This window comes from Perissodus microlepis, chromosome 7 (genome assembly GCF_051167445.1).
Source record: "Perissodus microlepis isolate ML-2025 ecotype Zambia chromosome 7, ASM5116744v1, whole genome shotgun sequence".
NCBI classification, from domain to species: Eukaryota; Metazoa; Chordata; class Actinopteri; order Cichliformes; family Cichlidae; genus Perissodus; species Perissodus microlepis.
Window position 1 is genome coordinate 53,668,557 of NC_140467.1, and position 16,661 is coordinate 53,685,217.

At 40.2% G+C, this 16,661-nt stretch overlaps 1 protein-coding gene across 1 annotated transcript; it reads right to left on the reverse strand.

The window, feature by feature from the left end:
- Positions 1-1,246: 1,246 nt before the first annotated feature.
- ankrd34ba (ankyrin repeat domain 34Ba) lies at positions 1,247-9,051 on the reverse strand. The gene is made up of 2 exons (XM_084935970.1): positions 8,599-9,051; positions 1,247-6,569 (listed from the first exon to the last, which is right to left on the reverse strand). Exon 2 carries the CDS (start codon positions 6,519-6,521, stop codon positions 4,923-4,925), a length of 1,599 nt encoding a protein of 532 aa, XP_084792096.1. The 5' UTR covers positions 6,522-6,569; positions 8,599-9,051; the 3' UTR covers positions 1,247-4,922.
- Positions 9,052-16,661: the final 7,610 nt, after the last annotated feature.

Sequence of the window (16,661 nt, forward strand, 5' to 3'; positions counted from 1 at the left end):
CATGGTCACCACCAGAGATGGGCAGTAACGCGTTACTTGTAACGCGTTACTGTAATCTGATTACTTTTTTAAAGTAACGAGTAAAGTAAGGGATTACTATCGTAAAAACGGTAGATTACCGTTACTTTCCTGTAGGAACGCTGCGTTACTTAGTTACTAAAACCGTGATTTTTTTGCGAGAATGTCTCATGACAGTGACGTAAGCGAGTGCGACGTTCGTGACAACAGCTGTGTGCAGATCAACAATGGATAATATATCGAGTACGGGAGAGAGTATGAGCGTGCAGCGTTTAAAACGTGGAAGTACTGACCTTACTTACTGAGTTTGATTCCATAAAAAGTGAGAAAAACATTAGTGTCCGTTGTGTGTGGGAAGAAAACTTCTTTTTACAGCGAAAAAAACCCCCTAAACTTCCAAGCAAGCACCGAGTGCGCTACGACGTAATGGGAAATTCACAGAGAAACTCGCGGATTCTTCCACTGACCGCTGCGGCTCGCCTGCACCAGGGCAAACCTCCGCATACCCCACTCCTGCTTTACAGGTGAAAATAGAGCAAAAGGACCGCTAGTCTTTGACTTTATTTATTTTCTGCTGTGTTTTACTTGCATCTATTTGAAAGACTGAGTGTAAACACAAAAAATATTTTATTTTATGTACTGGAATGTGCAGAAAATAGGTTTAAATGTTAAACTAATTTATTCAAGTCAGAGAATGGTGCATATAATTTAATATTTACTTGATGCATAAAGTTAAAAGATTAAAACTGATAAAACAAATTTAAAAAAAGAGACTTTTCCATTTGATTACATTTTGTATGATGGATTATGCAGAAAAAGTAGAACTGGGCTGAAAGATCTATCACTTTATCACCTATTCAGGTTGTAAATCGTTTTTAAAAATTAACTAAGTAACTAAGTAATTAATTACTTTTGAAAATAAGTAATCAGTAAAGTAACAGGATTACTTTTTTGGGAAGTAATCAGTAATTAGTTACTGATTACTTTTTTCAAGTAACTTGACCAACACTGGTCACCACCCATCTTGAGGAGTTTGCCCCCTCACATATACTAATGTTCCACAAACAGGACTTTAATATCACCAACCATTCCCATTTTATTACGGTGTATCCATATAAATGACTCAACCTGTATATAATGCACATGAACACATTGCAGCTGAGAAGAATGTTGGATCATTTCATTGGACTTTTTTGTGAAATGTAATGAAATAAAAGTGAAACTATAATCCTATTATTACCTGATTTAATTCGTACATAGATCTGGAATTATTTGAACAGAACAACAAATATAAACCGAAACGATCCAGATTTTAGCTTTAAGAGGACGATCGAGGGGATTGTATTAACTGTTTGTTACAGCCATTTTTATACACAATACCCTAATTTCAAGAGTACAAATTAACTGCAACACTTTTTTAAAAGCCATTGGTGGACAATTGCAGGGTATTGTTTCATTATTCTAATCAATTGCACAGTTGAACTCCAGAGTGTTTATTCTGGAGTTCAGTTTGCATTTTGAATCCATTTCTTTTAATACACGACATGAGCTACTGCTGCAAACCTAACAGGCAATCCTTAAACCTAAAACCAAAAAATAGCAAATCATTAGCATAGAACATAGAGAATGAAGAAAACAACTGTTCTTGCAAATTCTGCAGGATCTACAGGATCATTTCCATGGTATAAAAGAATGTTTCTAAACACCCTGAAAAGGAAGGTCTACATATTATAACCTTACTTCTACCCAAAAAGACATTATGGGAGAAAATGTAGAGGGTTAACAACAAGGTACAAATTGGACATGAGCTATTCTAAAAAAAAAAAAAAAAAAAAAAAAGCATACTAAATCATTCAATTTAGTGTGCTTGTTTTTAGTATTCAATAGTACTGTACTGGAATCATTCAATTCCAATTGAGCCCCTGAATGTAAGGACTGTGTCTAAAAATGACTTCAATTACTCAAGATTTAACATAGTTGTTTTCTTTAACAGCCCAAATTAAAATTACAGTACATCTAGAAAGTATTCACAGTGCTTCACTTGGTCCACAGTTTGTCATGTTACAGCCTTATTCCAAAATGCATTAAATTTTTATTTCAAGATTCTACACACAGTACCCCATTATGACAACATGAAAACAATTGCTTGAATTTTTTTTTGCAAAATTCTTAAGAATAAAAAACAAAAACATATAACATGTACATATGTATCTACAGCCTTTGATAAAGCCTTTGATAAAGTCCAAGGAATTGTCTGTAGACCTCGGAGACATGATTATATCAAGGCACAGATCTGGAGAAGGGTGTAGAAAAATGGAGGCTCTTAATGAGCACAGTAGCCTCAATCATCTGTAATTACAAGAAATTTGGAACCACCCGGACTCTTCCTAGTCTGCATCGGAGTAGAAAAGCCTTCAGTCAGGGAGGTGACCAAGAGCCCGATAATCAGACTCTACAGAGCTCTAGCTCTGCATGCACAGAGGAGAACCTTCCAGAAGGACAATCACTCCTCAGTAAAAGGCACATGACAGTTTGCCTGGAGTTTGTCAAAAGTCATCTGAAGGACTCTCAGATCATAAGAAGCAAAATTCTCTTCTCCAATGAAGCATGGATTGAACTCTTTGATCATAATGCCAAGCGTCATGTGTGGAGGAAACCAGACACTGCTGATCACCTGGCTAATTCCATCCCTATAGTGAAGCATGGTGGTGGCAGCTTCATACTGTGGAGATGGTTTTCAGCACCAGGAACTGGGATACTAGTCAGGGTTGAGGGGAAGATGGATACAACAATGTACAGAAACATACCTGATCAAAGCATGCACCAGAGTGGTCTCGGCCTGGGACTGGGATGAACTTCCATTTTCCAAAAGGACAACAACCCTAAGCACACAGGCAAAATAACAAAGGAGTGGCTTGGGGCTGAATCCTTTGAGCCTAGAAATCTCTACCTAACCTGATGCGGCTTGAGAGATTCTGTAAAGAAGAATAGGAGAAACTGCCCAAAAGCAAAAGTGCCAAATGTGCACCATCATAGTCAAAAACGCTTGAGGCTGTAATTGCTGCCAAAGGTGATTTGACAAATATTGAGCAAAGGCTGTGAATACTTATGTAAGTGTTATATTTTAGTTTTTTGTTTGTTTGTTTTTTACAAGAATGATCTGAAAAGAAAACTATGGAGAAGGACTGTGTCACTGTGCTGTCTGAAGGATACCACATTATCTGCCAAAGATTGTGAAGGCAATGTTATGGTATGTGCTAACATACACATGCCACAACACTGCATTGACTATACTCTGCTTAGATTCAGCCAAATGCAGCAAAACACATTTGCCAGCACTTTACGGTGCAAATACAATGCAACCCAAAGCATTACAGTAAAATCAACCTAAGAATTCCTCATGATAAAGAAATGGTATATTCTGCAGTGGCCATGCCAGTCACTTCAACTCAACTGAAAGGGAGCATGCTTTTCAGAGCACTTTGCTCTCCGACTGCAGGCTTACTTGTTCCTAGAGTATTTAAAAGTAGAATGGGAGGCAGAACCTTCAGTTTTCAGGCCCCTCTTATGTGGAAACAGCTTCCAGTTTGTATTCAGGAGATGGACACTATCTCTACTTTTAAGATTATGCTTAAAATTTTCCTTTTTGCTAAAGCATATAGTTAGGGCTGGATCAGGTGACCCTGAATCCTCTTTTAGTTACACTTTTGGTGCAGGCTGCTCGGGATTCCCATGATGCATTGAGTATTTACTCTTCAGTCACCTTTCTCAGTCGCTATGTGTTAAATAGACCTCTCTGCATTGAATCATACGTGTTATCAATCTCTGGCTTTCTACCACAGCATGTCTTTTATCCTGTCTTTCGGTCGCAGCAGTTGGCCGCCCCTCCCTGAGCCTGGTTCTGCTGGAGGTTTCTTCCTGTTAAAGAGAGTTTTCCCTTCCCACTATTGCCAAGTGCTTGCTCACAGGGGGTCATATGATTGTTGGGTTTTACTCTGTATGTATTATTGTAGGGTCTACCTTACAATATATAAAGCGCCTTGAGGCTGTATAAATAAAATTGAATTGAAATAAATTGAATAAAAAACAATACTGATATTTAAAAATACATTTATTTGTCTGATTACTTTAGACCCTCTGAAAATGGTACTGTGTATAAAAGTTGGTGTAATTACTAAACTGTTAATGTAATATTTTTGTTACACCTTTTCAATGAAAGCTGAAAGTTTTGTTAGCACATTTCTGCACATAAAGATTTTAAAGCTGCATTAACTCAGCTCTTGAGTGTAGTTTAGCATTTCATTCGATTTTGAACTCACATACTCTTATCGATGTCTTGTGGAAAGAAGTTCTGGTGTGTAATAGCCTACAGCAATAAAAAGATGATTTGCAAAGATAACAAGTAATTAAATTAAGAGAGTGGAATGTCCGGCATTTTTTCTTTCAGCTGTTGGTGAAAGAAAAAGCTAAACTAAAAAGAACTGAATATTAAACTTAAAATTGTTAAGTAACCAGAGGCATGCCTGCAAATTAAAGCTAACATTTCTTTAACTCCCCTGGATATACTTTCTACTAACTTTCTTCCACCAGAACAATTTATTAAAGTCAAAGAAGCAGGTTTTTAGCTGGACTTTCTGTCATCCGAGTGACCAAAATGTCTAAATATAATTTGAGAGAAGATCTATATTTAAGAACTGCACACTAAAGCTATTTGACAAGACAGCACACCAAAGCACAGAAAAATCTATAGTTTATATGTTGTTAAATCCATGAATGTCTGAGGATCCAATAATTTTGCATACACTCTTTGGTTTTCCTCAATTAATATGCACACACCATGGCTCACAGGAGAACAGAATTCACGTCGGAACACGCTTGCACTTTTCTTGCATCCTGGCTAGATTTCAAGCTGTGGCCTTGAACTGTTCAGTCTGCATTGAGTGTCTTCTTAGAAGCATCCGCCTAGTAAGCTCTTTCCGGGGCCCAGGAGGAGCAGAGGGAAAAAATTGCTTTTGGCCAGACTCTTTCTCAGAAAAACTACTTCCATTGCTGAGGTTACAAACATTAAGGATGGGGGTGTTAGTAAGAGGTGGCAGAGATCTTGGTCTGGCCTGTGAGTTAAGATCCAGCAAGAAGGCACCAGAACCTCTGCGCTCATATCCAGAAAGGATTCTCTGACTCGTTCCTGACACCAACTCCCTGGAACCCATTGTGCTAGAGGAATGCAAAGGCGCCAGCCTCTTGCCATCTGTCAGGTCTCTAGCTTTCTGCTCTTCAGGGACATTTTGAATGTTTACAGCTATTTGTGGGTCAGAGTTGTATATGTCTGCACCTAGCTTGCGTCTTTGAATGACATTATGAAGGCTTGATGAAGCCATGCAAGGTTGCAGTTGTGTTACAAGAATTTTACCAGTGGAAAGCGAGGAGGGGACTGAATCTGTACCAAGGTTTTCAGAATGCAGATTAGGATGGGAGGCAGAGTGAGATGAAATGAGACCTGGTAGTGGTATCTTTTGTCCAACTTGTTTGGCACTATCATTTTTTCCATCTCTCGCTTTTTCATTACTTGCTTCACACCATTTGTAGCTGTCAGAGTTTTGGCTGTTATCCTCATCCAGTCTAGGAACTCTGAATGAGAAGTTATCAGTCAGACTTAAATCCTGGGCTTTTTCTGAGACTGAAGCTTCAGGAGGTTGCTGGGTGAGCAGAGATGCTGGGATCTTCAGCCAGGGTTCAGAATTCAGCCTCAGTAGGGGCTGCTGCAGTCCATTTAGAGGTGCTTGGCAAAGCCCGCGAAATCTTGATGGGGAGCACGGATGGGAGCTTATGCCACAGATCTGTGCTTCTTTAAAAGAAAAGACTGGTTTTGGAGGGCACAAGGTAGAGGAGGTGCACTGGGGAGATGTGATGAGCTGGATTTCAGATGGAGATGCAGGAGCTGGTAATGTCATTTTTTCTGCCTGGTCAAGAGGACGAAGGGGAGGCATGCTGAGGTACTGCTTGGTTTGCAGTTTACCACATGGGAATTTGTCAGTTGTTATGATGATCACCTCCTTTCCCTTGTCTTTGCATGCATCAAGCAACAAGTTCAGCACCTTTAGGTCTCCAGTCATGACTGCGTAAACCAATGCTGATGTCCCAGACTGATCCTCCAGACTGATGTCTGCCCCACTGGCCAAAAGCAGAGAAACCACCTCTGGGCCAGCCTGCTCCCGGCAGGCATGCATCAGTGCAGATCGACCTTCTTTGTCCTGGATGTTGGGGTCTGCTCCCTTCTCTAGAAGAAACTGTATCAGCTTGACTCGACTGGCACTCTGGGCATCAACATGCTGGGTACGGCAGGCCACCATCAGTGGGGTCTGGCCTTGGCTGTCACTCTCATTGATGTAGGCTCCCCCTTCCAGGAGCAGTCGTGTGAGCCGCAGGCGACGGAGAAACACTGCTTTTAGTAGTGGATTACCTGAATCTATGGTTACACCAGGATTACAGCCTTCTGCCTCCATGCTTCTTGGTCACAGATGGTGATTTTGAAGATGTAGAAAGACAGATTTCTGTGGAAAATAACAAAACTATTTAAGGTTCTGTAGAAGAAGAGCAGTTGCACACAAGCAATTTTAATAGAAATAAGTAGAACATAGTTGTGTAATAGCCAGGCGTATTCTCAAGTCAAATACATATAGAGTACACATTTTCCGTGTTAGATGTACTAAAATGTTCTGGATTTTAAATACAAATCCAGTACACTGTATTTATCAGTACAACACTTGCCGCACTTGCCATGATGACGATATCAGCAGGAAACCTGTCGAAAAACAGTAGCAACCCACACATGCAACTCTAGAAATCTTCCTTAATTCGATACCAATATGATTCTTGTTTAGCTACGTCAAGGTGCAAAAGGACACAGTTAGAGCTTAGATAAGTGTCATGGTGTGGGTTAAAATTCCAGTCTTCTGGCTGTTGTTAGAAAAGTTGAAAAAAAAAAGTGCCAGGTGTCGCATGTTATAATATTATATGTATGTGCTAATGTATTTGTTATCTTTAGTCTTACTTTACAATTTGGTTTTTAATTAATTAACTTTTAATTTAATCTACTCTGTTTATAAGTGATAATTTCAAATGAAATGCATATATTACAGTTTCTTTACCAAAGTGTGAAACAAATAGTCAGGAAAAGCAAGAAACTGATAATTGTCATCTTCATTTTCAGCAGTTCTATGTCTGCAGCACAAGCAGAGCCAGCCTCTTTCTATCCACCTTTGTACTGTTTGTCCTTGCCTTTTTCTATCAGGCCAGAAAAGGCTGCAGTTAACAACGTCTCAGACAGTAACACAACATTTTCTTCAGTTAGTCACAGAAACCAAAACACTACAATGAAAAACATTCCTAGACTGTTTTTTTGGTAATTTTTCTGCTTTTTGTATGTAAAGTAGAAACAGTGGGTGTTTATGTGGGACATATAGATACCTGCTTTACCAGTCATATTAGAGCTGTGATGACAGTGAAAACACGCACACACACACACACACACACATACACACACACACACACACACACATATATATCACAGGAAAACATTACTGCTGTTGTCTAATTTTTCTGGATTTGAACTACAGAATATAGTTATTGTGGTTTTGCATGAGAAAACAGACATCAGCTGTGCTCGGTGGGAATCACAGATGTTGTGCCACTTATGCATATAATGAACCTTACTTCTTGATTGCATTACCTTTAATATGAGCAGGCAACATGTTTTCATCTTGCAACTGCTGTCAGCAGTAAAGTCTGTCTGCTGGCAGCTATTACCCATCAGAAAAAAAACACCACCTGCACCATGTTTGACAGATGAGGTGTAGGTGGTATGCATTCAGTTATCCTGTTCCGTATTTGGTCAAAACCTCTTTGCTGGTGCCCAGGTCAATCACTTGGTTACTGAACTATACATGCATCTCTTGGGTTCTGGCCTTTGGCATTTGTGTCTTCATAACCTTTTCAGCCACATTATTACAGTATTAGCAGAGGAATTCGAGCAGTATCTCACAAGCCCAGATGTGACACTGACATATATAATTTATAGTGTGCACATTATAAATGTGGATGTCTAAGGTAGCATGAAACTAGCATACAACAGATTTGGGATAACAATTTGGGATGACAATCTACAATGTAGCTTAAAATCTTCACTCTACCCTTAGGCTGTCCTTATTTTCCCTTCAAATGCTTACTAACTGCAGTGCAAACATTACACCTTTTGTCTTCCTCTCTGCAGATCTCTAACAGTTCTGCACATTGAATATCAAAAAAATCCACCTCACCTGAACAGTATTAGCTCAACATTCATCCTGTGGAAGACCACTGTGTGTGTGTTTGTGTGTGTAGATATATGTTTACTGCAAGTGTGTTGTTCATGGTGAGGATCCTAGAGCCATATAATTACAATGCTATCTTTGTTACTTCAAAGATTAACATCTTTTGTGCATTAAATTCCATTCAGAGTTATCAACTGGTTGTAAGATAAGCAAAATAATAAAATTAAGTTGCAAAGTTGAAGAATCGCTACTGTGTATCTGTGTGACTCACCAGCCTCCAGTCAGTAAGATTAGTCCTCTCCTGCAGACATTCACTCTCCTGTTGCAGAGCTGCGACTGGCGTGATGCTGGAAGGATTGTGTCACAATAACTGAGAGGAGAAAGAAACTGCAGCAACCAAGGTTTTCCAGAATGAGTCTGCTTCTCAGACAAAATGTGTTATGAGCGCGAGTGATACAGACTTGATTTCAGGGAGGTCTAAGAAATGGTTAATCCATCGCTACAGCAGCAGCAGCAGTTGCAGAGAGAGAGAAAACAAGGAAGGTTGACAAAGATGAACGCACAAGGTGAAGCACTATAGCAACAACATGTTCTTTCATCAAAGGGGGTCTGATTCAGCAAAGGCTTATTAATTGTGAAATTAGCCACAGAGGACGTTTTTTTTTTTTTTTACTTATGTGCAGAAAGGAAACTGCATTTTCTCCACCTTATCAATGACATCTCCATGACAACCATCAAGAAGGCTGAATGACGGCACACATTGTAATTGTGCTGGAGGAACTGTTCTTTGTCTGTATGAATGTGTGTGGGGGGAGAGTGTGTACACACCTCTGTGAGAACCAGATTCTTTGCATGTACCTTATTTTTTGTAATATGAATGCTTGAATGTGAAGGCTTGTAACAGGGACTCAAGAAAGACAAGGATTACTTACAATTTATTCACCATAAAAAGACTTGTAGTTCTTAACAAATAATTATCCTATAATTATCCTATTATTATTTTAAGTCTGATGTGTTTCCCATTAATGCAAGTAATGTGGCTCTATAGATCATATTTACTTTGTGTTGTCCAGCCCAGCTGGACCAAATGTTCAGTTCTCCATATAGTATGTAAAAGCTGTTTGTGGTTGTGTATGTTTTATATCTATTTTACTGTGATCCACCCAGTAGGAAAATATGCTCAGCAGGAAGCTGTCGGTAGCCTCATAACAGTTTTCAAAAGCTTCAGTTTCTCTTGTGGCTACCTTAGGCTGGCTCCAGAGCTCTCATAGTAAAATGCTAAAGCTAAATTAACTAATTAAAAGCTTTAAATGCTGATAGAAAAAAATTGTTTTAGTGTCAGTGAATAGTTCCCTCATTTAAAACTAATTTACAAATTATAAATTGGTTTTATAACATTCTTTCTTTCTTTCGTTCTTTCTTTTAGTTTAGTTTTTAAGGCCTAAAGTTACAAATGTGGGATGTCATGGCACTGAGTTTTAAATGGTTCAATAAAAGATCATGCCAGAGATGGGGAAAAAATTAACAGGTTATAATGAAATGAATGGCCATAAATAAATGCAAAACCATTAGAGCACAGTATTTATAAAAACTGCCATGCTTCTGACTTTTTTATATTCTTTGCACATTCTGCTAAGGCTGTTTGGAACCCAGCTGTTACAGTAATTGTCCAAACAATGGTACATGGTTTTTATCACTTTGCTGTAGCCATAGAAACAAGTGTGAGGTCACCTCTGAAGTCTGCGCTAGAAGTGATGTCACTTCCGAGTTGAGCAAAGAAAACAGGGTTTTGCTGCTTACAGCAACAGTGTAGAGCCATTCATGGATTACTCGGAATAGGTATTTTTTCCTCTACCTTTCTTTTTTAATTCTATTGTTATTTAGCAAGCCACACCCACACACTAGTGACAGTATCCATTGCAAGTTTTACTTATATTTGCAAGCCCAGTCTTATATCTTGGATTGTTAGGTAGGCTGTAAAGGGGTATTCCAGTTTGAAATCCCAAGTGGGAACTCGGAAAGAGGAACTAAGAGTGCAATATATAATCCCTCCACAAGATGTTAGCATCAGACAGCGTTTTTCCATATGAGCTCTTTTTGATATTTTATGGTCATTTGGATTTTATTTATCCGTAATAAAAGCAAAAAATGTAAACACACCTTTTGTTTGTATGTTAAATCAAACACTTTTATTATTCAGTTTTTGACTTAGAATATAAATAAAGCAAATTATTTGAGTAAAATGCAATTTTACTGAGCCACTTCTGTGCTACTAAGTCTCTTGTAAAGGTTATGTCAAATTATGGTCCTTTAAAATACTTATATTTAGTTTAAAAAAACTATTTCAAAGTATATGTAAAAAGAATCCTTAAACGAGCACTTTATATTAACTCATGCAGCTCATATTTATTATTTTTTAATTGCTTTTTTTCTCCTTTTAGTTAGTAAAAGATTAAACATTCCACCCATGATTAAAAGAAAATGATAAATACACACTTGTAAGTTATTGATATTTTTTATTGTACGTGAAACAGAAATTTCTCTAAAATCTTGAGATCTTTGTATGTGTGTATATACACACTAAAAAATGCTGAGTTATTTTCATAACTCAACTTTTGGGGAAAAGTCATGGGTAAGTTGGATTAGTTTGACAAAATATTGGTTCAAAAGTCATGACTCAGGAGTTGGGTTGGCAATATGCTGGGTTCTTTAATTAACTCCCCGGTTTGAATAATTAAGTTGGGTAGCTTTGATCAAGTATTGGGTCAAAATTTTACCCAATTGTTTGCATTGAAGACAATCCTCAGAAGAAGCAACATCATTCTTCACAAACTGCCATTTTCAACTACACTGTGACCTGATCAGATATCACTGGACTTCTCCTCTACTATGAAATAAAACATGGTAAGTAAAAAGTGAATTCTAACAATTTCAAAGTCATGCGCGCTGGGGTAATGAAAAAACAATCTGCTTTGAATCTAGTTTTTGTATGCTGAATTTTTTTCTCTTGGCCTTATTAGACAGATACAGTGAAGACTGACAGAAAAGTAAGAGGGGGAGACATGCGGCAAAGGGGAACAGGTCGGACTTGAACCCAGGCCGAACTGCTTTCAGCCATATGGTTAACTGCTCATCTAACTGAGCTAAACCGGCACCCAGTAAATAGAAGATTAACCCAAATGTTAATGGTAATATAACCCTCGTGGAGAGTTATGAGTTTCAACCCAATTTTTGGTCAGTTTAACCCATTTTTGGATAAATATCCTACCCCAGTGTGCTGGGTCAAACCAATAACCCAGCCCTGTTACAAATTGGGTTATTTTTCACCCAGCGTTTTTTGGTGTGTATGTGAGTGTGACTGTCCTTTGTTTTTTGACAACCTTTGCCCCATCTGCTTCAAAGCAGTAGTACTGGGAACCCGAGTATGAATTATGTTGCATTCCCAAGTTTAACCAGTAAATCCTAGTGTAACCAACTTTAGAGATGTAAAGGTGAATTACAGCGCAATAACTACTTGGGCTCGTAATAAAACCCTGGCCAGAATCAGAAGACACCAAATTCGTGAGGGGCCAAAGTATTGAGCAGCAATAATGACTCGGACACGGAATTAACTTTTGAGTAGCCACTGTTGTATTGTTACAAAGGGTAAAAAACAGTGTCCAATTTGTACAGGGGAAAGAAAAAGAGTATAAAATAAAATAAATAGTGTGCACACTTAAACAAAATAAAAGTACTTGTTGGGGCCCTTTAAGAATTCAAGTTATGTTGACAACAGCCAACTTCAAAGGTCCTTTTGAGTGTAATTGGAATATAAGTATGAGTGTGTGGGTGTGTATCTTCTTCGGGGTGAAATGTCCTCAAAATGGTTGGCTCGCCATTAGAGCAGGGCGATATGACCAAAAATATTTATCACGATATACATTTGAAAATTTGCGATAACGATATAACTGACGATATAATTGACACTTGACAAAATACTTTACTTTATTAGTGCAAAAAAAACCCATCAATGTATTTTCACTTAAACAAGCAGCTGTTTTTTATGTCCATTAAAGTTAAAATTAAAATTTAACAGTGCAAATGCAAATTCCTTGCTGACAGTTTAACCAAAAGGTAATCCAGTGGAAATTGGCCAACATATCCTCAGCATAACCATGTATAATATCCACAAAACTTAAAAAGAGGTTATACACACAATACGGTAATATTATGTTGAAGCACAGTACGTATCACTCTGCGAGGCTCCTGCCCACGATAGCAGTAATGCTCCGACAATCCATCAAGCGGTGTGGGTTCGTAGCTTAGCAAAGTCGTACTAAAACATTTGACAGATTTTCGAGCGCCGTGTACCACATAAAATCATTTCGAGGTCAGTAAACACAACCAGAATTCATACATAAGGCACACGGGATTATAAGGGGCACTGTCGATTTTCAGAAAAATCAAAGGATTGATTTCAAGTGTGCCGTATTTTCCAAAAAACACGGTAATAACGACGGCCCGCTAACATGCTCTCCCAAAAATAGTGCTTTGTTGTGTATCTGACGGACGAAAGCTAAACCAGTTCCACACCACTTAAGTTGCAGCATTTTTACAAACCAGTTCTGGTTCATCCGTTTCATTCAACGATCCGCTTTTGCCCTTCTCATTCTCCATTTGCTGCCATACTTTTTCCGCCATGTGCGTATGAAAAAGTATGGTACTGCGCATGCGCGTTTTGTCCATATTCTATTGATTATTGACTATTTTCAAGTGTATCAAATACGAGAACTACACATCTAAGCCACTCAATTATTTCTCCATTCATGTAAACATTAATTCAAAAATATTAAGTAACCATTGACAGTCAAAATACAGTACACAATAACAATGTCAGAACTATGTGCAAATAAGCAACAAAATATACATGTGAGTTCAGTTCAGAGGTATTAAAGCAGTGTGCTTAATTTCTCCACACTGTAGGCCTATTTGTGAGAGAAAAATGCACCAAAAATTGCCCAGGGAACTGACAAAAAAAATTAGCTTCAGAGCAGCTAAGAAACATGTTGCTCACAGTTGCTCTGTTTCACACACTGATGTCGGAATTGCAGCAGCTCTCCGGATGAAAGGTGAGTGGTTAGCCTGTGAGAGATCGAGCTAGCATTAGCGTGTTTCTGCAAGTTTTTTTCTTCAGAATAACACTTGTCTTACCAACGTTGCTTCTCTCCTTCATCCAGCCACTCAACTGTGGACTTCCAGCAGGTAAGTATCCTTGCTTTCCTTCCTCTCAATTCTGGGTTATTGCTCTCTTTCGTCCCTGCGTTTCTCAGTTTAAGTAGCAGATGCCTCCACTCCTGTTCCTGAGATGAGAAAAACCGGGGAGGACCACGCACCTTCACCTCACTTCCTGGCTGACAAGGTGAATGCGGCCTGCATAGGCTCTGATTGGTCGCCGAGTGCTAGGTACCCCCACGTGGGGTGAACTGAGAGGTGCATTTAATTGTCATAGGACTTATGATGCTTTGTTGATGTGAACAGTTAAGATAAAGGAAATAACACCTCCTCTTCCTTTATCATTGGTGTAAATATGTTTTTTTCATCTGGGCTACACCCTCCCCTCCTGAACTCATGCACATCCCTGTGCATGGTAAACAGTTAAATGATGATTATTCAGGGGGTCAAGGAAGGGGGTAGGAACAGGCTCTTCACCATCACTGATGACCTCTGCCCAAGCTAAAGACAGTCCTTGCAAGAATGAGTTTGCTGCTGTGATCAGGGGATTGCCTAACTCTGTATAATCAAGCTGTCGTGGCGGACGACGGTTTCTCTCAGATCTCCTGACAGAATCATTTGTATCTGTGGTTTCCCCTGTATACATTGGGACCCTTTCCTCCATTCTCTCCTCAGGATTCGCACCTCTGGTGCCAGCCTCCTCAACTGGAAGTTGCTTTTCTTAGACGTCTGGATCATCAACGGGTGAGTCATTTTCAGTCGAGGCTGTTTCATCCACTTGTTCGATTGATGTGACTCCATCGGTGGGTAAGTACTCAGTATTATCTGTAGTACTGGCTGGCATATCAGGTATGTTGCCAAAATGAGATTGGCTGTCAAAATCAGGTGGGTTGTCAATATCAGGGACATTTAGAGGACTCTCACTGACCGTGGGGACAGGGGTGCTCAACCAAACTGGGATGAGCAGATCATCTTCTTCATCTGAGGAGTTCTCTTCCTCTAGCACGGGACTTGCATGGGTTCTTGGCCTGCTGACACTAGCTTCTGTACATGCTCACTGGTTTTCTCCACAGGTAGGTAGCCACATGATAGCAACAGATCCCAGTGTAGTGTCCTTAGGGGACCATCTTTGCTTTCAGGCTTAACTGTATATACTGGGAGGTTGCCTGCTCTACCCACCACTACATGCACAGTGTGTTCCCATTTGTCTGAAATCTTATGTTTCCCCCAGATGCGGACATTCCTGACCAATACCTGATCTCCAGCTCCAAGTCTGAGGCAGTTACATATCTGTCAAACCTCATTTTGTTCTTGTGAGCTATCTTTGCAGCCATGTCCATAGCTAGCCTGTAGCTTTCTTTGAGACATGACTTGAGTTTTTGCACATATTCAGAGTGAGACGAGTGCTGTTCCTCTTGAACGCAAGGTCAACTGGTAACTGATGTTGGCGTCCGAACATCAGTTCGTATGGGGTGAAACCAGTCACCTCATTCCTGGTGCAGTTATAAGCGTGGACCAGGGGTCTTACATGGTCACGCCAACAGGACTTATTTTGATCACGGAGAGTGCCCAAGATGTCAAGCAAGGTACGATTAAATCGTTCCACCGGGTTGCCCCTAGGATGGTATTGGCTTGTCCTCATCTTGTGGATACCAGCCACCTGACAGAGTTCCTTGATTCTGCGGGACTCGAAATCTGGACCCTGGTCACTATGCAACTTTTCTGGGATGCCATAGTGTAACATAAAGTTTTCCCACAGACACTTTGCCACTGTGCGGCCTTTTATTAGGTATTGGGATAGCAACGGCAAATTTAGTGAAGTGATCTGTGATCACCAATATATCCTTGGTTACACTTTTTTCAGCTTCCAGGGAGAAGAAGTCCATGCACATGAGTTCAAGAGGTCGTGTTGTGGTAATGTTGACCAAGGGGGGCGCTCTTTCAGGTTGTGCCTTCCTCCACACGCACCTGCCACATGTCTTCACTTTCCTTTCCACGTCTAGAGCCATCCTTGGCCAATAAAATCTGGTCCTTACAAGGTCCAGTGTGACCGATATGGTCATGCAGGCTGGTGAGGACTATGTTGCGAAGCTCAGCTGGAAGTACAAGCTGGTAGGTTGTCTGGGACCCCTCTTGGCGTCGCCTGTACAAGACATTGTTGCGGAGCTCGAGACAGTTAAGCTCTCGGAGGAGGAGTGGAAGTTCGGGGAGCTGTGTACGCATGGTTGGAGGTGGTGTGTCTCTATGTTCGATCTGGGAAATAACATGCTTTATACACTGATCGGCACTTTGCGCGTCTGTCAGCTCTGCCTCAGTTAGATGGGGAATGGTTGGCAGACCTCCAAACTGTTCCTCTTGCCCATAGCTATCAGGTACAGCGTTAGGAGACATTGCAAGAACCTCCACCAAGGCAACACAATCTGCATCTGCCCCTCTTTCATCGTCAGGACTGACGCTGTAGGTGAACTGCCTCTCACAGATTGCTTTCACAACAGACTGATTGACTCCATTGACGTTGTCTGGATCACAAAGGTGATCTTGAGTGAACTGTTGTATGCGTTCAATCTCTTTTTGTGATTTCAGATCATCCGCTAGCCCTCCATGTGGTCTGCGTGATAATCCATCCGCATCTCCATTCTGCTTCCCTGGACGTAGAGGAGTTTGAAAGAGAATGTGGACAGTGCTGCTAGCCACCTATAGCTAGTTGCGCCAAGTTTTGCTGAAGTCAGAATGTAAGTCAGCAGATTACTATCCGTTACCACGGTGAAGTGGTTGCCGTAGAGATAGTGACTGAACTTTTCTGTATCTGACCACTTGAGCGCCAAAAACTCCAACTTGTGCGCTGGATAGCGATTTTCGCTCCGTGGCAGCCCTCTACTTGCATAGCCTATGACTCTAAGTTGGCCTTCTTGCTCCTGATACAACACAGCACTGAGCCCGGTGGTACTGGCGTCGGTGTGCAGTATATAGGGTTTCTGGGGATCAGCGAAGGCAAGTACAGGGGCTGTGGTGAGACTTTTGATGACTGACTTGAAGGCTTGCTGGTAAGCTGGCGTCCAGCGACCTCCAAAGGACTCCTTTGGGTCATGGTACTGATGTGCATTTTGTCTTGAGTTTGCTTTT

Bases quoted from the DNA above. Each gene is read 5' to 3' on its own strand.
- ankrd34ba (XM_084935970.1), bottom strand. From the start codon at position 6,521: ATGGAGGCAGAAGGCTGTAATCCTGGTGTAACCATAGATTCAGGTAAT.